General features: G+C 41.4%; 1 protein-coding gene across 5 annotated transcripts in view; it reads left to right on the forward strand.

Moving 5' to 3' along the window:
- The window catches only part of CACNA2D1 (calcium voltage-gated channel auxiliary subunit alpha2delta 1), a 669,683-nt gene that overhangs the window by 492,801 nt on the left and 153,805 nt on the right, over positions 1–23,077 (forward strand). For all 5 annotated transcript variants that reach the window (XM_059725817.1, XM_059725819.1, XM_059725820.1 and 2 more), the window contains exons 8-10: positions 8,484–8,556; positions 9,466–9,516; positions 10,930–11,029. In XM_059725817.1, coding sequence (XP_059581800.1) covers positions 8,484–8,556; positions 9,466–9,516; positions 10,930–11,029 — 224 coding nt within the window. The remainder of the gene's footprint in view (positions 1–8,483; positions 8,557–9,465; positions 9,517–10,929; positions 11,030–23,077) is intronic.

Consider the following 23,077-nt stretch of genomic DNA (forward strand, 5'->3'; position numbering starts at 1 on the left):
AGAAATTTAAAAAAATGGATACATATACATCTGAATTCAATTGTTAAGCCTCTCTATTTTTCCCATTACTTTTATATTAAAGCGTGTAGTGTAAATATGAGTAATCAAAGAAAAGGAGAGTTTCCATATGCCTGGAATGATCACATGCATAGCAATCAGCAAAGCAGCATAAACTGATCATGTTTGAAATGTATCCAGGCCAATATCACTGAAGTACAAGTAGTAGAAATAAAAGGGTTATACCAAATCAAAATGAAATACTTGTAAAATATAAAGACAAACTGTATGTCAATAAAGAAATCCATGGAACGTGAACATGGTAAAAAAAAAAAAAAAAAAAGACTGTGCAATAGAGAATTCTGCACTATCAATAGAGTTCAATTTTAGTAGGATACTACTATGAAACATGAGGAAAGATGTCTCTAATGCAGTGGTGCCAACCTTTGACCCCAGTGGGCTGAATTGGCAGTGTCCAATCTGTCTGTGGGCTGGATCCAGCTCATGTTCCCAATCTGGTACCCAGGCAGCCATGGTGGGCAGCATCTGGCCATGTGGAGGGGTGTGGGGGGAAGGCTAATGCCAACGTGACTGTACGGGGGGAAGGGTGTAGGCCAAATGGAAGGGAAGGAGGTATGGCCCAGAGCAGTTGGGGAAGGGAACTTGGCTTGACTCCAACCTGCTGTACAGGTATTGGGGTTTGGGGATTTGGCAGGCAGAGTAGATGTATTAATGGCCATCATGCCCCTGCCACAAAGTTTCTGAACCCATAGGGAGCATCATGGGCCAGATGCATCCATTGAATAAGGTTTTAATACCATATTTTAACTGATAGATTTTTGCATTTAGATCATTAAAATTCTAGCGACAGTGAGCTTTAATTTTAATAGAGAATTAGCAAAGATCACATGACATATTTTATATTTTCTTTTTTCTTTGAGGCTTGGAGGTATAGAGTGGCCTCAGTCCACATGCAGCTCTGCCTGTTGCCATTGGATATTGTGCACACAGATCAAGGAGTGCACACCCCTCTGAGGTGAACATCCCTTCTCATGAAGGTGTATGGCTTCTCAATCTATAGTTACTTAGCATAGAGAGCATCTAACATCTTTAAATATTTACAAGATTAAATCAGGATAAATCAAAATTAGATCAAGACAGTCCAGCTGTCCTAAACACATTTATCATTTAACTACTACATTTCTCCTACTTCGCAAATAATAGTTTTAATAACAACCATATAATATTAGGATATAACCAAAACTGTCAACAGATTTGAAGCCAGTGAAAGCCATCACAAATTAAAGACCTGAGTCTAGGGAGATAATTTAGGATGGATTCACCATTAACTTTTGTTTGCTTGGTAACCAGCATTGCCAGTATATTCTTGGTGTGAATAAGAGGCTATCTGAAATAAATGGTGCACTCCACACCTAATCATGAAGTCATGTCCTCCAATTTACATAAGATACTTAGTGGTATTGAAATCTTTATCAAAAGCAATGGAAGTACTCTTGGTGATACTAGGCGCTCTGCCCTTTAATTCGAGTTTACATAATCTAGCCCACAAGTAAGATCTCAGGCAGAACTTTCCTTGTCTTTTCAATTATAATGTAAATCTCAGTGAATGTTGCTTAAATGTAGACTTCCAGCATGGTTTGTCTAAGTCAACAAGAAAATAATAGTGGTAGTTCCAGGAGAAGAAAGAGAGAAGGAGGGTATGGTCAGATGTAACATCTGAAGCACTACAAATGCAGCTGCACTTTGAAGCATTTGAAAAATGAAGTGCTTTACTGTGGACAGAGATGCAGTCCTGCAGTGTACTACCCTCACACCCCCGCAGCTTGAGCACCTCAAAATCACTTTGGCTACATGAAGTGGTATGCTCTGAGCCCAGGCCATAACAAGAGGGTTCTGGGTCCTATGGCTCCATTTCCCCATACTGTGCTCCCCTTCAGAACCAGGAGTTCCCAAAACCATGATACAGGAGGTCTTGTGTTGGAACCAGGAGATCACTCCTCTTCCCCCCCCCCCCCCCCCCCCCCCGCAACCCGGGCTAGGGACAGAAGTTACTCATAAACTGGTTTAAGTGTTCGGAAAGTGGTTTAAACCTGTAAGCAAACACAAGTTCAATTCACATAAACCAGTTTCAAAGTAGCCAAACCTGTTTAAGATAAACGTGGTTGAATGTATTGGACTTAACTGACTTGGGTCAAACCAGTTTATGCAAATTCTGTCCTAGACCCCTTCTTGGTTTAAGTTAAACCAGAGCTTCCCAGCATGCTCTGCAGCCCTGGGCTGGCCTGTGCTGTGCTGTCTTCTCCAGACAGCAGAGCTGGCCCTACCCCTCCGCTCTCTACCCAGGGCATGGCCAGACACTGGTTGGCATGGCCCCATGAGAGACTTATTCCCCCCCTCCCTTCCCTCTCCCACTGGGTGACCACCCCCAGGGTCTGCCTGGCCAGGATGTAGCAGCACCTCCTCCCCCCCCCCCACACCCCTTCCATAGCCTGAAGCAAACAGGGAGTAGGAGGGGGATTTAATCTCCTCTCTCTCCTCTATCCCACCAGCAGCCTTGGTCCACTTTACCAGGGTGAAGCAGCCCCTGTGAGCCATTTCTCCCCTCCCCTCTCCTGTAGCAGGGGAGGGAGTGTGGCCAGCTGGCATGGCTCTGCCATCCACCTGCCTTGCCAGCTTCTGGGACTGTGAGGCTGAGCTGACCTGCAGGTGCTGCTGAGTGGGTGTGGAGGGGCCAGCCTGGGCCAGTCCATGGGAGCCGGGCCCTTCCTAGCAGCCTGGGGCTGCAGAGGCTGTGCGGGCAGATTGCTCCTGGCTCCCTGCACCCAGGCCAGGCGGGGCTGCCATGGAGCCTTGGCTGGGAAGGACCCTTCCCAGGGGCTGTGGCTCTGTGACAGCCTAACCCGGTGGTGGGGGCTGGCAGAGTAATGGGCTGCCTAGGCAGCTCAGAGGTATCAATGGGCCCTCAGCCCATCTGGGGCCAGGTGGGCTGTTCTGCCCCCCTCACCTCCAGTTGCCGCTGCTGTGGCCACTGCTGCTGCCATCCCTGTCCCCTACCTCTGCCCCACCATGCTGCTCTGGGTGGGCAGATGGGAAGCTTCAGCCCGGCATCTTCTGCTCAGGGCATGGAGCTCCATCTCCATCTCTGGCTGCCTTCCAACCACTGCACCCACCCACAGGAGCAGCTGGAGGGGATGGAAGGCAGCCAGAGCTGGAGCTAGAGCTCCATGCCCTGGGCAGAAGCCACTGGACTGAAGCTTCCCATCTGCCCACCCAGAGTGGTGTGGCATGGTGCAGCAAGGGCAGAGGTAGGGGCCATGGCAACAGCACTGGCTGTGACAGCTGGAGGCGAGGAGGACAGAACAGCCTGCCCAACCCTGGCCAGCCTGCAGGTTGTGATGCAGCCAGAGCCACTGGGTCCTACACAGAGCAGTGGGGCGTGGCAGTGGCTGAGATGGATGGCTGCCAGGCTTGGGACCCACCAGTGCCTCCTAGGTTGGGCTGTCACAGAGCTGCAGCCTCTGAGAAGGGCCTCCATGACAGCCCTGCCCGACTTGGGCGAGGGGAGCTGGGAGCAATCTGGCTGCACAGCCCTTGTGCAGCCCTCGTGGCCCCAGCCCAAGCTGCAGCATGCTGGGAAGGACCCAGCCCCTGTGGCCCAACCCCGTTTGCCCCCTCCACATCTGCTTAGCAGTACCAGCAGGGCGGCTCAGCTCAACCCAGCTCTGCAGCCCCAGGTGCAGCTGCAGCCCCAGCCCTACGCAGATAGCAGGGTCACGCCAGCTGGCTCTGGCCAACCCCCCCAACTGCCTGAGCAGGAGAAAAAGTGTCTCCTGCCAAAGGGAGGGGAGGGCTGCTGTAGCGCCCCCAAATTCTAGCCTGAGCCACTGCAGGCATGTGTCTGCATTTCTGAAATCAAAAGTGAATGTCTATTCAGTTGCAAATTGGTTCAATCTTTGCAAGGTAGACTAACCTGCAAAGATTGAATAAATTCAGGCTCCAGCTTTTTGAATATCTCTCCCTAGCCTGGGAGAACAGACCCAAAAAGGTGTGGAGACTGGATGCTGGAGAGTAGGAATAGCTGTGTTCACCTCCATGGCTGGGGAGAGGGAGAAGAATGCAGTAGGATGCTAGAGGACTCAGCAAGAGTCTGTCAAGCTCCATAGACAGCACAGACATAGAAGAAACTTGGAAGAACTTAGTGTTTCCTCAGCAGCTAGTTTTGAAACATTTCAAAGGGCAAGTGCATCTGTCCTCTCACCCTTTGAAGCATTTCAAAGGACTTTTGCTTCAGTGTTACACCTGTCAACAGAGGCATAGCAAACTTCTGCGGTGCCCTAGTCAGAACAGGAGGGTGTGGGGCAAAGAGGTTTACCTTCCCTGGTGCTGTCTGCACTCAGCGGCAGCTCCTGAGGCTATAATAGCATTTACCTATGTTGCTGCATCTGAGAAGCCATCTCAGCAGGAGCACCAGAATGTCCTTGCCACCCCCCCACCCCCAAAGGAATCTTTGCTGTGGTGTAGCCCAGCACTGTCCAGCCATAGAAGCCAGGCAGCCCTGCGTCCTATAGTGTACGTGGGAGAGGGATTGAACTGAACAGCGTCCTTCCCCAGGGTTTTTGTTGCATTTCCTAGAGGGGTGTGGGAAAACGAGCAAGGCACTAGGGACAGCCCCAGGGAACCCATGCTGTGAGCCTGGTGCATGCTAGAGAGTGAAGGGCTGCCTTGCTTCTATGGCTGGGCAACAGTGGGCTATGCCTGCCATAGCCAAAGCTCCCAGGGTGTGGGTGGGGATGGGTACAATTCTTATGCCCCCTCTAAGTCAGCATCCAGGGTGAGTGCCCCTCTCATCCCTCTCCGGTTATGCTACTGCCTGAGATACAAAAACCAAACAAATCAAACTGAAGTTGGACAGATTTTAGGTTTAAATTGACCTTTAATGCTACCCCATAAAAATAAAAAACCATAGGATGAGAATCTTACATTGCATTGAGTGTTGGGGAAGTGTGGTAGTAGTAATAACATTTGAGTTAATGATAATGGAAGTACTGACAAATGATATTTGCTAAGTCTTTGAGGCCCCTTTACACCTTACAGGTATCCTGTAATTAACTGGTTAATTGTACAACTACCTTGAGACCAGCTATATGTGCAAAGCAGTTATCACACCAAAAACCAGCTATACAGTTAGTCCTCAAAAATGTGTACTTACTTTATAGCTGGTTAATTTGCATGTTTAGCAGGATCTCCCCTGTGGCTGAAAGCCCTTAGCTGTAGGCTCCTAGCTGTGGAGTGCACCTTGAGAACCAGGGCTGTTAGTCCTGCAACTGCTGGGGACTCACAGCCCCAGCAGCTGTGGACTCTGGGTCCTGTCAACACCCCAGAGCAGCTGGGACCCAAGTCCCACAGCTGCAGATGCTGGGTCCCCACAGCATGCCTCCCAGTGCTGGGACCCAGTTTTTGTCCTACCAGCCGCAGGGTGCGGCTACAATCCCCCAGCCCCAGGGGTGCATGAAGCCCCTGGGGTAGGCAGATTGTTGCTGCAGCAATCTCCCAGCCCCAGGGGTACATGAACCTGCACCAGGGTATTCATGCCCCACAGCAAATTCACACACCACACCAGTATCTCCCAGCTAAGGGGACTCCCAGCCATGAAAGCTTGCTCCTTGCTGGTGCAGGGGGAGCCTGGGATCAGGTGTGATAGGATCTAATCTAGCGTGCAGTCCCACAGTTGCACCTCCTGCCTTGCATGCATGGTCTGGTGAAGACACAATTGTGTGAACCGTGCATTAGATCCCCTTGTGCATTGATCTGCCTGTGTAGAGGGGGCCTGAAATGCCTGAGGCTTGGATACATTTAGCTCATGTAACTACCATAGATTCAAGTGAGTATTAAGCATACAATACGTAGCTTGGGATCAGGTAATTGTTTTGCCAAATGGGGACTGACATATTTAAAGCAAATCATTTCTAAATATTATGTACAAACCTGCTGATTTATAGTGGTCTTTACATGCAGTTGTATTCGTTTGCTAATGGACTTAATATTCCAGTAATTTCTCCTGAATATCCGGAATTTGGCGGGGGGGGGACCCAAAGTAACTCAGCCTTTTTAAATGAAATATTAGATGTATTACTGTTGGACTCTCATCTGCTATATGTTGTTGGGCTTCATGGAGCTATGATCACTTATACCAGCTGAGGATTTGGCCCAACAGCCATCTTAAATTAAAGATGGGTGAACTTCTCCACTATTGTAGCAAGAGCACTTGATGGAATTTAATACCATCTTTCAACTTCTGAGTTGCCATTAATTTAACATAGCATTGCACATAGCAATTAAAGTCAGACCTATCTTTTGTCTGAGATAAGAAAGGCCATTTAAGATGATATTTGTTCTCCAATTCAATTATCTGAGCAAATTGCTCTGGGCAATTATAACTTCAATGATGTAAGGAACAATATTTTAAAAGATGTTTTGGAGTCATCTTAATGGTACACCCTGGAATAAATCCAAATTGAGCCATTTAAATAATTTCAGTTATCTTTTTTTTTTTCTAGATTTTCCTGTGCTGGATTGCTTGAGTGGGAAGGCTTTGTAATGAAGGTTTTAATTGGGTGACATGGGAAGGGTCTCTAACTTTGCACATTAGTACAGTTTCATTTTGGCTGTGTTTTGAATTACATTCTGTATGCACATCTAGAGAACACAATTCAAATAAACCTGAATGATTAAATTAAATATGCATTTCTTAAGTCTCAGGGAGAGCGTTTCAAGCAAGAATTTTTAGATCAGATTTTAATAGATGAACTAGTCTTTATAGACCACAGAGTAATGGGTCTATCAATTCACAAAATATAAAAAATTAAGGTAGATGTAATTAAGTAAACAGAAATTTTTATTCCATCCAGTGCATCATAATGAAATGTTGTTGTCCCATATGCTCAATCTGTATATTTTATGCTACCAATTTACCGACCAATTTGTCTCAGTCTATTGAATTCTTAGAAATGGTTCTTTGTAGACCTGGAAATTTCAATGTCACATATATTTTAAACATGGAAAGGACTTTTAAATCAGGCTGTCCAAGCATATGAATTTTGCTCAAATTAAAGGCTTTGTGGGTATGGTGGGGTATGCTTGTGAGCTCCCTACGCACACTCCCCTGAGCTAGTCAGTGCCCATCCCCACCCCCGGCCCGTAAAAGCTCAGAGCCTGTGCACCCTGCATCACCTCTCTGTCATCATCAACAGCACACAGCCCCAGCCCTGCCCCATGCCCCCTCCAGACCCACCCCTACCAGAGCGGATCAGTGGGAACCCAGGCACAGCTCCACCCTGGCCTTCCCTGCACCTGCTCCGCACCACCCACTCATGGCGCATTCTGCCATCCTTGGGCATGCAGCAAGGCTGGGGCGAAAGGGGAGGTGCTTTCTCCTGCCCGTGCTAAGCAACAGCTTCTGTCCCGCACTGCTGCTGCTGAGCCTAGAGCAGGGGTGGGGCGCGTGGGGTTTAGGCTGTGCAGCGCAGGTCCCCACCAGTCCCACAGAGCTGGGGCCAGTACTGGTGGCAGCTGCAAGGGGCCGCCACCACTTGGGCTGCCTAGAAAGGCAGTCCAGCCATAGAGCTGCCCGAGCCCCACTGTGTGCCCAAGCAGTGGCAGGATGTGCCTGGGTCAGGCAGGACCAAGGGTCCTGCTGTGGACCCCATTTTGCCCAACCCTGATTTTGGGGGATGATTACTTGGATCAGCTCATCTCATATTTTGTTGTGTATATATTATATTGTTCATTTACTTTTAATGCTCTTTGTAATTATTCATTGAGAATGTTCTTCCCTACTCTCCTCCTCCCCTATCCTGCTCCCCAGTTTGGTGTCTGGCAAGTCTGCCCTGGCCTCCCTATCCTAGTTATAACTCTATTAGACCCACTTTTCCCAGCGAATGAGTCTGTGGGTTTGCTGCTTATAATATTAATACTATCACTGCATATTGTTTTCAGGAAAAGCGTTGCTTTCTCTGCATGTCTATTCCATACTTTGAATGAAAACTTGCTGAAGCTAACACAGAAGTTGCAATGGGCTTCAAATCAAACTTGCATTCCTATAGAACAGAATAATAAAATAGTTTTTATAAAATATCAAATTGTTCTCATCCCAAAAGAACATAGTTGAAATTTTGGCTCCACTATAGTTGATGCCAGTCCCATTAATTACAATAAGACAAGAAATTTGCTTATTAAACCTATTTTAATTTAAAAAAAAAATCCATTGTGGAACTAGAGAACCTTCTAACTACGTGCCACGTTAGAGTTTATATAGTGTTAATAAGGTGATACTGATATATCATATTTTAAGGGTTTAAAAAAGGAATTTACCATTATTACTTTATTCAGTTAATATATTTTATACTAATATAAGCACAGTGTATCTGCTTTTGTTTTATTTATTTTTTCTTTTTTATTATTATTAGCCTCTCCATGGGTAGTTAAAAGTCGATCTCAAAACAACAAGATAGACCTCTATGATGTTCGCAGAAGACCATGGTAAGTTTCCTGTAGAGAAGAGAAGCATATGAAATTGTTACCTTTCTGTATGTTCTATGAAAACACAAGGGAAAAATGAAAATATGAATTAAACTGTGCACAAAATCCTGTTCTGAAAAGTAACTGTTGAGAATAGAAATCTTCATTTTAATATATTTTCATTTTCTTTATAAACTCAGTTTCACTTTCTGGGGAGGTAGCATTTGTACAGCACCATACTGCTTTACAAGAAGGCATTGTCTTTATGAGGAATGGAATGGAATGAAAGCAAGACAATTAGTCACTTTCATTGAAGGCAACAAACCAAGTCTGAACTAGGATGATCAGACTAAATTATTTTTTGTCTTATATTACTTTCAACTGAACTATTGTTTTCTCTTAAATTATTTATATAGTCCTGAGTAGTCAATACAAGAATCAGCAAAATTTCCAGTGCAATAGAAATTCTCTAAAAATGCTCTTATTTAACACTGATACTCCATATTTTTCCCATTAGGTCATAGTGCATAATGCTTATGCATTTGTACTAGCTGAATATATTATTCTCCTGAGGGAGAAAACAGCTTTGTCAGACTCATGGAATAATTCACCTGTCATCAGAATATCTTTAGCTCTCAAATTCTATTCACCTTTTTTAGTAATTGACATATGAAACTGGTGGTTTTTTTTTTTACCTCCTACCTCCAGGCCTTCTTTTTGCTGTTGAACCTTGCTTTATCCAGGTGAAGAAATAATAAGAGGAAAAAATGTCATGGTATAAGAGTTTCCTACCCAGATACAATAGGGAATAAAAGGATTTCTTTGGTTCAGCTAGACATAGTTTTAGAGGTTAGTTGTTCTTTAGATCAGGCGTTGTGGTGGCATTTTCAAATCCTTACCTTTTGTTCTCCTGTAATTTATTTATTTTAGGTACATCCAAGGAGCTGCATCTCCCAAAGACATGCTTATTTTAGTCGATGCGTAAGTATTAAAAGACTGGATATATGGAGGGATAAGAAGCATTTGGCACCTTTTGAACGAAGGCAGTGTTGAAGGAGAGCTGAATTTAGAAAAGAAGAAAAAGCCCATCTTGAAAGACACATGAATTGGTGGCAAAAAATGTGTTTTCAATTTTGTGTGTTTTCTAACCAATTTGATATTATTCTAATTTCAAAGTGTCAGTTGCTTAAGCAAACAGTTTAATATTTCATATGTGAATATCTGTGTTTTTTGTAAAACAGCAAAGAAATGACTGAAAGGAACTGGATTTGTCATAATGAGCCAGAAAGGAGGAGGGCTTATGTAGTTTTGTAATGTATTCTGGCTCTTTATAATCTCTGTGCTACTAAAAAGCTTTCAGTCCACCCTCATGAAAGTTGACAATATGTTCGTTCTTAATCCATCAAAATAGATATTTCAATGTAAAAATATAGTCTAGTTATTTTAGACCAGTTTTTGACTGTAGAGGCAAATTAAAAGACCAGAGGAGTTGATATTTAAGCAAAACAGGCATATTTTAGAATATATAGCTTTGTGTATTTTTGTGTATTTTTCTTTATTGGTCAGTTATTCAAATTGAGCTGTTTACAGTGATATTAATGAATACAGGTGTAAAAATGGCATGACAGATTTACATTCCCCATTCCCCATTGTATAGTCTAAATCAGTGCCTGTTTGGCATTTTACTACAATTTATTCCACACAGTATGAAGCCTAAAGGAAGGAATTCTTAAAAAAATATATCTCTCTGTGCTCTTGTCAAGACATCCTTTGTTAAGCTAATGTCAAGGGGCTAAGAGACCCATTGAGCTTGATGCATCTCACAGATTGCTTTGTACTGGAAAAAAATAAAAATCTATTCATTGGTTCTTGCACTCAGTGGGAGAGATTGCATTGGATGCTTTTAAACTCAGCCAAATACTTCTATATCAGAGATGTGTTTAAACAGCATTTGCAATTCCCCCAATTTGAGCTTTGCCCTAAAGCAAACAAGATGCCCTTTTAGATCCCTTAAAATGTAAAGCACTAAACGAATGTAAGAGAGTAGAAGAATGTTTAAGGAACACATAACTTGAATGTGATTAAAGCAAAGATGAAATGAAAATGAGAAATCAGTTCAATCAGTAGGACTCTTGTGCTAAAAAGGTTCTTTCTGAGCCACAAAGTTACGGCATTGGTTTCTATGCTTGGAACATTTTCTTCTAGTAACAATTGCTGCTATTACAGAGTAGTAAGATCTGGGCCTGAGTAGGTATTTCAAGAGTAATCTTCAATATATAAGCACAAAATATGGGAACAGCCTTATATGATCAAGTTCCTTTGTATATTTTCAGTGTGTTTAATCAAATTAATTACATCTGAAATTTTTTTGTTTTGTGGTTGTCTGCTATACAGGAGTGGAAGTGTTAGCGGACTGACACTGAAACTGATCCGAACCTCCGTCATTGAGATGCTAGAAACTTTATCTGATGATGACTTTGTGAATGTAGTTTCAGTGAGTATCAATTCTTTCAATAATTTACCATGGTCTAAACAAAAGTTATTTACCCCGTAGTAATTTTTTGGTCTTTATTTAAAATTATTTGTTTCTTCTGTAAATGCTGATTCCACTGAGATCATTGGTAATTAGCAGCCTTTATAGTGCAATATATATAGAGAGTCTCATTGGAGATAGAACACTAATATAAGAATAAGAGGATTGCTTCTTCACTGCCCTTCACATAGTGTAGTCATGTACACTCGCATATAATGGGCCAAACTACCTGTTGGTATATAATGACATGAAGTTAATTAGTTATTGGTCTGGAAAAGGGGTGAATAGTGAGGTGTCAGTATTTGCTTTAACTAAAATAATGTCATATTTAAGACTGGAGAAGGCTACACTGGGACCTAATCACGCAAAGTGAATAGACAGCTGGTCAGAAAAAGAAATAAAGAGTTCATAAATACAAAATTAATACACTTTGGACTGAACGTAATTGGAATTATGTGTATATTACACTAACTAGATCCATTCAGGAAAAGGACTTGGGTCATTTTGGAAAGCTCAGTCAAGACCTCTGCCCATTGTGCAGCAGCATTCAGACAAACAGAGTATATTAGGATGCATAAGGAATGGCATGGAGAATTAAAGGAAAAAATATTTAGAAAAAAGAGAAAATATTTATGCCATTTATACCCCTACATCAAATGGGCATTATGTATATTCATTAGGCACACTGCATGCCTTTCTCTTAAAAAAATAACAAAACAAAAAACCCCACCCCCGCTTCCCCAAAACCCAGAAATATTTATTCTTATCTCTGACGTTTTCCTAATGCTATAGATTCAGGGAATATTGGACTTCAGAATAGGCAGGGTTTGTTTGAATTAGCACTGATTTTCTAGGGTTTAATATGGCAGGTTCAGAATGAAGTGAAGGGGAAATAGATAATTTTGTTTTTAAAAGGTAGTGTGTGGGAGGGTGTTCTTAATTTCCACTCTGAAACCTTGAATACCATGGCTTAGCCTGGAGCATTTTCTTTTTAATGTCTGAATTATAAAGCTTTGAATATAGAGATTTAGAACGGAGACACTGTCAGATCCATAACGCCAAGAGACAGTATGTGTGGTGAGTAACTCTGCGAGGATTTTGGAGACAATTTTCAACTTCTACTGATGTGCTGTAACCAGCCTGCAGGAAGAAAGTCCTCAAATGACACTGTCAAAAATCTCTTTGAACACCATTTACTGTTTCATCTTTTAGCTGTCAGTCTAGTTAGACCTCTCTTGTAGTAGTAGAGAAAGAGCCTTTAATGGAAGTGGCATTTCCTGTCTTAAAGTTTCTAATAGTGGATAAGAGGCTTTTCTTTGGTCTGAGCTACAGTGAGGAAGGGGGAAACACACTGTGAGCTCCATTGTTTGTTAAAACAGAAGAAGCTTTCCAATAATAAAATAGGGATGCATGGCTTAGTGAATTTAAATCCTTCCTGAAGTTTCATTTGCTTAAGAGAAAAGAGATGCTGAGCTGATAGAAATCTACATAGTTAGTAGTGGTAGCATTCAGTGGGTTTATAGCATCTTATACTATTTAAGCATCTGTCTTCCCAAGAATCACTTTTTCTTATAGTTGATTAGATATTTTCTGACAAGCACTTCTAGAGTCTCACTGGTCTAAGAGCTCCAGATTACTCCATTGCATTAATGGTAGCTTATCCTTGATTGGTTCTGTCTGGCAGACTGGAAAGCATGCCTTTCTGTAATTGTTCAGTTTGTTTTAGGCAAAGTTGATTTAGGAGGAAGTGAACAGAGAGACTAAAATGATTCTTTTCCTCATTGCTTTGCAATATATCTGAGCAGGGGGCTGTACAGGTACTTGTAGCTCAGCCTTAAAAATATGTGGTAAAGATTCTCCAGTAAAGTTTCTCACAACCTCTCTAGGGTAAGGAATCTTATGATTTCTTATGTTTCCTGCCTGGCCACAATGGAAAACCACTTCAAGTTCTCTGTTGACCTGGGCCACTTACAGTATTGTGTTTCAGCCATAAGCCAATAAAAAGGAATAGCAAATGCATTTGGCATGTACAGCTTGTGAGGATCTCAAAGTCTGACTTGTACTTGTGTGACACATTACTTAAGTAATTTTGAATGACAAACACGCTTCACTGTGAATAGCATTCTCATCCATAACCGTGACAAAACCTTAACTACACCTGACACTCCCAGAATGCCTCTGGAAGCATGCATGTATACAGTAGCTTTCATTTACAAAATGAGATTCATGTTGTCATGTTTTTTTCATGAACTTTATAAAATATAAAGTAGCTAATTGTTCCTACTGTGGATAAAAACCTTTAGAATAGTTAGAAGTGAAACCTTCTCATCTTACTCTAGTGACCTAGGTAAGCAGGATTCAGCGCTGCATGAAAATGAAGACTTTGCTTCAAAAGGGATTCAAAACCTTTTGAATGCTTATACTGTACATTGTAGAGTTGATTTGTAACCCACTCTATTTGAGCATGCTTTTTCGGCAGTAACTATTTAGTGCTTTTGTGGCAATGTTATTGTTAACTTTAGTTCATTTTTTAAGTCAAAGATGTGTTTGTCCCATAGCATTCACCTTTGGGGCAGGCAAGTCCCACAAGTATGTCCATAACAGAACCTGGCAGCAATAACCATTTGTATATAATCCAGTTTAGGTCATTTGGTGGGGTGGTACATTTTAGTGTTTTAAAATATTGCAGTACTGGCAGGATATTGTACCTAACTTGTGTTTTTAAACATTTCAAATTCTATTTTGACTTGAAATTATGAGGAATGATTTGGGTGTCAGTTATGACTTCTTTATGTGACAAGAGAACGGGATTTGTGTGCTATGGTGTTTCAAATGATTTCACTGCTGCAAGGCTTTCTTTAGGTTATAGAATTAGAAAAATAAAATAACCTTGAAACATATTTTATTTTAGGATTTTTTTTTTTACATGCTTAATTTTATTTAATTTCTCTATAACCCAACCAAATCCCCAAGGTTAAATCAAGCACCAGTAGCAACATACTATGTAAAAGAGAGATTATAATAACATGCTTAACCATAAAGATTGGTTTATATATAAGTACTCTTTGTATGCAGCTGACTCAATGCAAAATTAACAATAACTACTCTGGTTTTTATTATTTGGTTTTACTTTTTTAAAAAAGACTCGGCACTCAAATTCTTTATTTTGAGTGAAACAAAAGATAAAACTACCAAAAAATTGAAAAAAAAATAGCACACATTATTTTAAATTACATATGAGATTTCAGTGCAGGGAAAACTCTTAGCATACATAAAGCCTCAAACTAATTTTCTGTTAAGTATTGAATTAATCACTTTTTCCCTTAAAGGTTTTTATTGTTATATGGTATTAAAAGGCGGCAGCAGGTCCATTTATTTCTCTCTAATCCTACTGTGATTTAATTCTTTTGATTTATGCTTGGCAAATGAAATGATTCTGATGTGAATGAATGCTGCTATGCTTATGAAAGGTCATCTTCAGCATAGTGATAACATTAAAAAATCTATATCATCTCTCCAAAATACAAAAAAAAATATTTTTTTTAATTAAAAAAATCATATAATGTAATTTCATGTAATGATCCCTAGTATTTCTTCAGAATATTTTGCCTTGAAACATCCTGTGTATCAAACTTTGGCTAATAATGATAATTATAATAAAAATATCTAAGTGGTAGCACTTTTAAGTTGACACAATATTAGAAATTTAGCATATAAACTTTAGTAATTGTAGATTATCTTAATTTCTTCTTTCCCTTCTGGATACCTTGACCAAGAAAACAAGTGTTTTGTGGCCTGATACATGTAATAGCCTCAACAATGTTTAGTAATAAGGTGTTGATTTAAACACAGTGCTGTTTAACAGCTAACCTCAGTCAGCATGCTGTCCCATAAAACCCATATGTGTAGTGATTCCTGCCTGCACCTGAAAGACTGGAATGTAAAATCACGTCAATCATCTCTATGAAATGATAGTATGATTTGATCAACCATGCCAGAACTTTTAAGCTTGTTGTTCCTGGGGAACAACAAGCTTAAAAGTGAATGTGCTAAACTATTTCAGCTCTACGTGTTTAACATATCCCTTGCGTTCATTTTCAGGGTGAAAGGGCTGTACAGGCTATTTAAGCCATGTATAGTCTGCCAGGGGTTAATAAGTCATAATTCCCTCTGGGATTTGCATTTCTGTTATTTGAAGTGTGGTCCTTTGTTGCAGAAAAGCTACCTGCTGTTAGAAAGAGCTTAAATGTATGAGTAATACAGCTGTTTTCCCACTAATCCAGTTATATGCTTTGATAGCAGTAAGTGGTAGATGATAGGGGCAGCAATTCAATCCCAGCACGCTATGATTTAGCGACTTGGTTTCAGATGTTGACACAGAGTGTAATTTGTTTATGATTGTGGGTAGGCTGAGGTTTCTGGAGAAATGTATTTCAACTTCAGATCTGTAGAAGGTGAAAAAAATGCACTGAAGAAAAACACTAACTGGTAGCAGCTGATATGTTAGAGGTCAGAAGCTGTAGGGCTACTTAGAATCACTTAACCTTTTAAAAATCCAACCCTATATTTACTGTTTAGAAACCAGAAATTAAATAGTCTGCATGTGTTAGGGATAATGGACTCATACTCTGGGAAATTTAAAAGCTCATATCTAGCTATTGTGCTGTTCATGAAGGTGGTTTGGAAATATGCAAGAGGCAGATTCTAGGGGGAATTAATACTGAACCATATATCAGCCAAACAGGTTATTGGTTGGGATCACGAACGAGTGCCAAAGACGTTAGCCATCAGCTCCCACTGAATTTTAATTTAAGTTTGACACTTAATTTTTTTTGATCCTTTTGAAAATTCCCATCATAGTGTCTTCGGAGGAAAGAGGAATAAGTAACGTGCTATACACAGTGGTGCTCTGGAGCTGCTAGAGATTATGATTTTGAAAAAAAAGGTCAGAACTCCTTCCTCTCCTCCCCCCCCCCCGCCCCCCCAAGAAGCAGATTTGCATGGTCTGAAGCACTTTTTAAAGGGTGTTTAAATACTCAATTTTTTTCTGCAAAACTTGAAATTTTCCTTTGAATATATTGACTTCTGTTTAAAAATGACATTTCCTTTTGAAAATACTTTCATATCATATTAAAAATGTTTTTAAAAAGTAAGAAAAATGACAACTGAAATAAGTCTGTGATTTTGAAACAAAGAAAAGAGGTGGTTCTCAAAGTAAAAAAGAGAAAATGGAGGAAGTTTCTGGAGAGATGCAGACAGGATGTGTAGAGAGAGCATTCAGGAGGAAAGGTTTAAGAATGGGTCACAGAATCACAATTCCATGAGCATCCACGCAGGCGAGAAGTCAGTGGACCATATTCAGACCCTAAGCACCAGCTTAGGGTCTAAAAGGAATGAATGAATCTTCATTTAACAGAATTCGAAATGGCATTGCAAGTCCTCTTGTACCAAATACAAATTGCACACAAAAGCTGCTCCCTCGGATGAGACTGATAATTCAGACCTCATACAGTGCCTATTTCCCAATTACTTTAATAAGTGCTGTATCTGGGGTTGGATCAGAGCCTTTATATTTACTTTAGGAGGTATAAATAACAGAAAATTAAATACGCTAAGTTCCATTGCAGCACAAGGGCATTTCTTTGTTCTTTAGCACATGCTCAATGGTTTTAGAAACATTTACACTGCTAAATGCATCTTCTGTAGGTTTTCTAATATTCAGATGTCCTTATTTTCCTATTTTAATGTATCGAGATTCTCAAAATGTATCTGTTCTGCTTGATCATTTGGTTTTTAACAATTACCTGCAGAACCAATCTGGAAATTATATATATAGCTATGAAAACACACACACACACACACGTCTCTATATACACATATAATGTGTATAGATGTATTAGGTATATTAAAATAAATAAAATACATCTATGCCTAGGTATATACAGTACATACATACATTAAATATATGTATACACATATATAATTATTTGTATATATATATGCATATGTATTTAATATTTTGTGTGTGTATGTGTATACACACACACACATATATTAAATATATTTACATACCATATCTACTTGAATACAAGACAAAGTGTTTTTCTCCCAATTAATATGGGGAAAAATGCCCTTCATCTTAATTCACATACAAGGGAACCTCATTAAATGCATTGTCTGTCATTAAACTACTGCCAAAAACAGCATGTGCTCATTAGTAGGAACCAACTACGAAGCTGATTAAATGCAGCCAACATAACTATAAAACATGTGGGCCATATTGGATAAGCATACTATTGGGAACCATTTTTTTTCCCTGGTCCGGGTGCTCCCTCCATGAGGAGCTGGCAATACCAGGACAGCACTGGCAGAACTAGAACCAACCCTGACACCATCCTCTTGGTGCCAAAAATGCTTGAACTAAGCCAAAAGGCTGAGATTTTTTTTCTTTTGTGGAAATTGTTTTCATATTCCAGGTCAAATTAGCCAAATCAGTTCCAAATCCTCTCAGTTGAGCAAAACTCAATCGTTCAAACACCATATGTGGTACTACAACCAGCGAGTATCCTTCACCTCAGGCTTTTCAGTTTGGGGCTTCAGATACTCCCAAATCCATTTAGCAGGCATCCTACATGCAGGCACAAGCCTGGAGATCTTGGGGTTCAGATGCCCCCAATTCTCACTTGCTGTTAGGTAACAGCCACAGGAGAAAACTAGGGAGGAGTCCCCCATTTCCATAAAGTAGGTGTGTACCCGAGATCCTCCCACTGGGAGCTGCCAACTGGGAGTCTGTACCAGACTCTTGTAAGGTGCCCTGTCCACACTGGACTGGGGTGCACCCTCTACTACACAGTGCCATTCAAATCTATCTCAGGGCAACAGACAAGTGCAATGACCACACTTGATCTTAACCCACAAGAGGTTGAGATGATGATGGGAGCCCAGGACATGTTAGTGTAGCCCATCTAAATAAGGTATATGCTAGTGTCCATTGCACACAGTCCCCCTCTGTGCCAACTTCTTTTCAGTCATGTTGAGCCAATACTTTTCAACTTCTTCCTCTTACTCCTACAACTGAGCTACATCTTTTTTTTCCTATTTCCAATGATTCCTGTTTCTTTACCAGCCTTAAAAGTCTGGCAAACGTTGCCAAATGTGGCCTCAGACAGTTCACCCAGAATCCCTCTGTTACCCCCCTCTCTCAGCCTCTTGTATGATTAGTGTGGCCTGCCCTTCATTATGTGGAGCCAGACTAGGTTGCTCTGTGCCATATTTGCATATAACTTTTTGGACAATCCCAGGACTCATGACAAGAATATTTGATATATTATGAGTGGGGAGCTAATTAGCACAAGACTCCTTTGTGGTGGGTTTCTGGAGTACATGCGTACTGAATAGTGCTGAGCTGTGAGGTCACCATGGCTTGAAACACTGTTCACTCTGCTGGGGTCCAGTCCAGTGAACTACGTAGAAATCATGAGCTTTTTGGCTTGAAGATTTTGGAGATTGGTGGCTGTGTACTTGACTTTCAAGTTGTACTTGTTAGGTTTCTTGGCCTCTTGTGGGTTAAGATTGAGTGTAGGATGTATCTGAAGTCCCGAAATAAAAATTCTGGGATAGAGGATACTTGCCTGTATATCTGGGGGCATCTAAACCACAAGACCTCTGTAGGATGCCTGCCAATGGATTTGGGAGTATCTGAAGCCCCAGATGATAGGTCTAGGATGGAGAATGCTTGCTGGTTGTAGCACCATACATAGTATTTAGAAAAATTGAGTTCTCCCTGCTCAATCGATATGGTTTTTGGAATGATTGAGTTCTGCTCAATCGATATGTTCTGGAACTGATTTGGCTAAATTTGACCTGGAATATCAATCGATTGATCTATAGATAGTTAGATACAGAGAGAGAGAGAGAGAGATCTATCTATAGACTATATATGTATGTATATGTGTGTGTACGTGTACACACACACACACACACAGTTTGTATTATATATAAGTAGATAAAAAAGTGCTACTTAAAACTGTGTTTAGGGAATCCCTGTACTAAAACTTGCAGCAGTTTCAAAAAAAGTAAAAAGCATCAATTCCAGATGAAATAAGTCAATGGGTATTTGTAGTAATTTGCCAATATGCAAATTACTACAAGTATGATTATTTCAAGGTCTGTATTTTAAGATTTGCCCCTCACTTCCATGTGCTCAGGGATAGCAGGGTCTGACAGTAAGGACGGGGGAAGGGACTGCAAGGGCAAGAAGATTGTCAGGCACAGAGCAAGGGGATTACCTGATTCCCCAGAATTATTTTCCCTAATGTAGCAGCAGGAGGGGAAAACATTCAAGGCAAACTTCCAATAATTAGATTCTATATCTGGAAAATTATCATCTCCTTGGAATGATTGATTTCAGGATTCTGAGGAAAGGAAGGATGGAGAGCAGCAGAGTAAGGATCTTGGACTTCAGAAAAGCAGACTTTGATTCACTCAAGGAACTCATGGGCAGGATCCCCTGGAAGGCCAGACTGAGGGGGAAAGGACTCCAGGAGTCCAGATTCCAGGAGAGCTGGCTGTACTTTAAAGAAACCTTACTGCAGGCTCAGGGATGAACCATCCTGATGCACAGGAAGAGTAGCAAGTATGGCAGAAGACCAGCTTGGCTTAGTGGGGACACAAAAAGGAGCTAAAACACAAAAAGGAAGCTTACAAGAAGTGGAAATGTGGACAAACAACTAGGGAGGAGTATAAGTATATTGCTTAGGGATGCAGGGATGAAATCAGGAAGGCCAAAGCACAATTGGAGTTGCAGCTAGCAAGGAATGTGAAGGGTAACAGGAAAGGTTTCTATAAGTATGTCAGCAACAAGAGGAGGATCAGGGAAAGTGTGGGCCCCTTACTGAATGGGGGAGGCAACCTTGTGACAGAGGATACAGAAAAGGTAGAAGTACTCAATGTCTTTTTTGCCTCAGCCTTCACAATCAAGGTCAGCTCCCAGACTACTGCACCTGGCAACACAGTTTGGTGAGAAGGTGAACAGTCAACAGTGGCAAAATAACAGGTTATGGACTATTTAGAAGAGCTGGATGTGTACTTTCCATGGGACTGGACACAATGCACCCAAGGGTGCTGAGGGACTTGGCCAATGTAGTTACAGAGCCACTGGCCATTATCTCTGAAATCTCGTGGTGATCAGTAGAGGTCCTGGATGACTGGAAAAGGGCAAATCTAGTGTCCATCTTTAAGAAAGGGAAGAAGGAGGATCTGGGAAACTGAACTGGTCAGTCTCCCTTCAATCCCTGGAAAAATCATGGAGTAGGTCCTCAGGGAATCTATTCCTAAGCACTTGGAGGAGAAGGTGATTAGGAGCAGTCAGCATGGATTCACCAAGGGCAAGTCATGCATGACCAACATGATTGCCTTCTATGATGAGAAGACTGGCTCCTTGGATGCAGGGAGACTGGTGGATGTGACAGAACTTGACTTTAGCAAGGATTTAGATATGTCCTCCCATTACATCCTTCCAAGCTAGCTAAGGAAGTTAGGGGTGGATGAATACAATATAAGGTGGATAGAAATTGGCTGGATCATTGGGCTTAAAGTAATCAATAGCTCAATGTCTAGCTTGCAGTTGGTAGCAAGTGCAGTGCCCTTGGTGTCAGTCCTGATCCTGGTTTTATTCAGTGTCATCATGAACAACTTGGAAGATGGGGTGGATTGCAGATGACCCCAAGCTGGGGGGACTAGTAGATATTCTGGAGGGTAGAACTAGGATTCAGAGAGTCCCAGACAAATTGGAAGTTTGGACCAAAGAAATCCCATGAGGTTCAATTAGAACAATGCACTTAGGATAGTATAGTCCCATGCATTGATATAAGTCAGGGACCAACTGGCTAAACAGCAGCTCTGCAGAAAAGGACTTGGGAGTTACAGTGGACAGTAAGCTAAATATGAGCCAACAGTGTACCCTTAATGTAAAGAAGGCTAATGGCATCCTGGGCTGCATTAGTAGGCATGTTGCCAGCAGATTGAGGGAAATCATTCTTCCCCTCTATTCAGAACTGGTGAGGCTACATCTGGAGTACTGTGTCCAGTTTTGGCCTCTCCACTACAGAAATTATGTAGACAAATTGGAGAAAGGCCAGTAGAGGGCAGTGAAAATGGTTAGGGGGCTAAGGCTCATGACTTCTGAGGAAGGCCTGAGGAAACTTGACTTATGTAGTTTAGAGAAGAGAAGACGGAGTGGGGATTAAATAGCAGCCTTCAGCTACCTGAAGGGCGATTCCAAAGAGGATGGAGCTAGATAGTTCTCAGTGGTGGCAGATGAGAGAACAAGGAGCCTCAACTTGATGAGTCTCAACTTGCAGCAAGAGAAGTTTAGGTTAGATATTAGGAAAAACTTTCTCACTAAGAGGGTAGTAAAGTACTGGAACAGGTTACCCAGAGAGGTTGTGGACTCTCCATCCCTGGAGGTTTTTAAGACCCAGCTAGACAAAGCCTCAGCTGAGATGATCTAGTTGGGACTGGTTCTACTTTGAGCAGGGGGTTGGACTAGATGACCTCCTGAGGTCCTTTCCAACCCTAATTTTCTATGATTCTATGAATAGCAATGTAGGAAAGCAATATAACACAGATACATGTATAGAACCTCTAACTTCATTGAGTCACAGAAGAATTGGATCACTGAAAGGCCCAGAGCAGTAGTCTAAAAGGGGTTACCAAATGAGAGCACCGGGGGCAAATTGGGTGGTAAGAATTTCTGTTGCAAATAGTTCAACAACTTTTACAGAGACTTAGTGCTCAGTCAGTTTAGCTTGTCAAAAAAGAGATCAAATAGTTACTTATTATAGTAGATAGCCACCTTTATTTGTTCTGGATTTAAAAGAAGTCTTAAATCGGGTGAATAAAGGAATAATGAGAACCAACTGCTGGAAACTGAACACATTTAGCTGTGAAAAAGACAATGTTTAAACAGTGAAGGTGCTTAATCATTAAAACTAATGTACCAAGAAAATGGGTGGTCATTCCGTTATCTTTCCAAATAGAAATATTTACTGAACATTTTTGAGCTTTTGGCATATTACTGTCTCCATTCAGCCATCAGTTTATACCAGCGATGTCAAAGATAAGGCCTGCAGAACTGTGTCATTTGCCTGGTGGGCTTGGAAATTTGGTGACAGTCACAGGAGAATTAATTGCTACAGTTCCCAGAATTGATAGTTAATGCTACTGCTGCTTTTCCCACTGCCAAATTTCTGACCTTGTGGGCTGGATCCAGAATGTGAAGCCATGTCAAGTGGCCTATGGCTTAACCTATAGCCTGGATATTTGATTGCAGGACAAGCAATGGCTTCCATGGTTCTGGAAGCCGTGGCAATCGGCATTGCCACTCCTTGCCCCACCATTAGATTCCCAACACCATGGGCCCTGTGATTTAATCCCACCTGCAACCAGCTTCACACTCTAGAACGGACCTATGGGGGAGCCCCATGCTACTCATCTGACCTGTGAGGCTGGATAAGTTTGACAGCCTTAGCTTATACTATTCTTATTATTTCTTTCATGATTAATATACTTGCTTGCCTTTTAGCGGTATCTCCATTGCATTGTATTCATGTGATAGAAGGTAAAAGTCTGTGTGTAAACAGAAATGCATAGAATAGGACATCAAAAAGAGCTGATCTTTCAGTATGTCTTTGCTTTCCAAGTGACAGACACGTCAGACAGACAGCATCAATGTTTAATTGAAAATATTCTACTTGTCCATAAAACAGCAATAACATACATTGTTTATCAGGCAAAAATGAATGAGACCTGCATTCATAATACTAATTAAAGGTTACAGGAGCTGTGTGAAACAGAAAGGAAATAGCAAGCGTTTAAAGAATAGTTTTTAAATGTATTGCAGCTATTCAGACTAGTAAGCTATTACTAGGGAATGCGTCAAGCAAAGGAAGGTCCCAAATGAGCAGAAGGGTATATTTCATTAATTCTAGCATGTCATTTAAAATGAAG

The sequence above is a fragment of the Alligator mississippiensis genome, chromosome 4 (genome assembly GCF_030867095.1).
Source record: "Alligator mississippiensis isolate rAllMis1 chromosome 4, rAllMis1, whole genome shotgun sequence".
NCBI lineage: Eukaryota > Metazoa > Chordata > Crocodylia > Alligatoridae > Alligator > Alligator mississippiensis.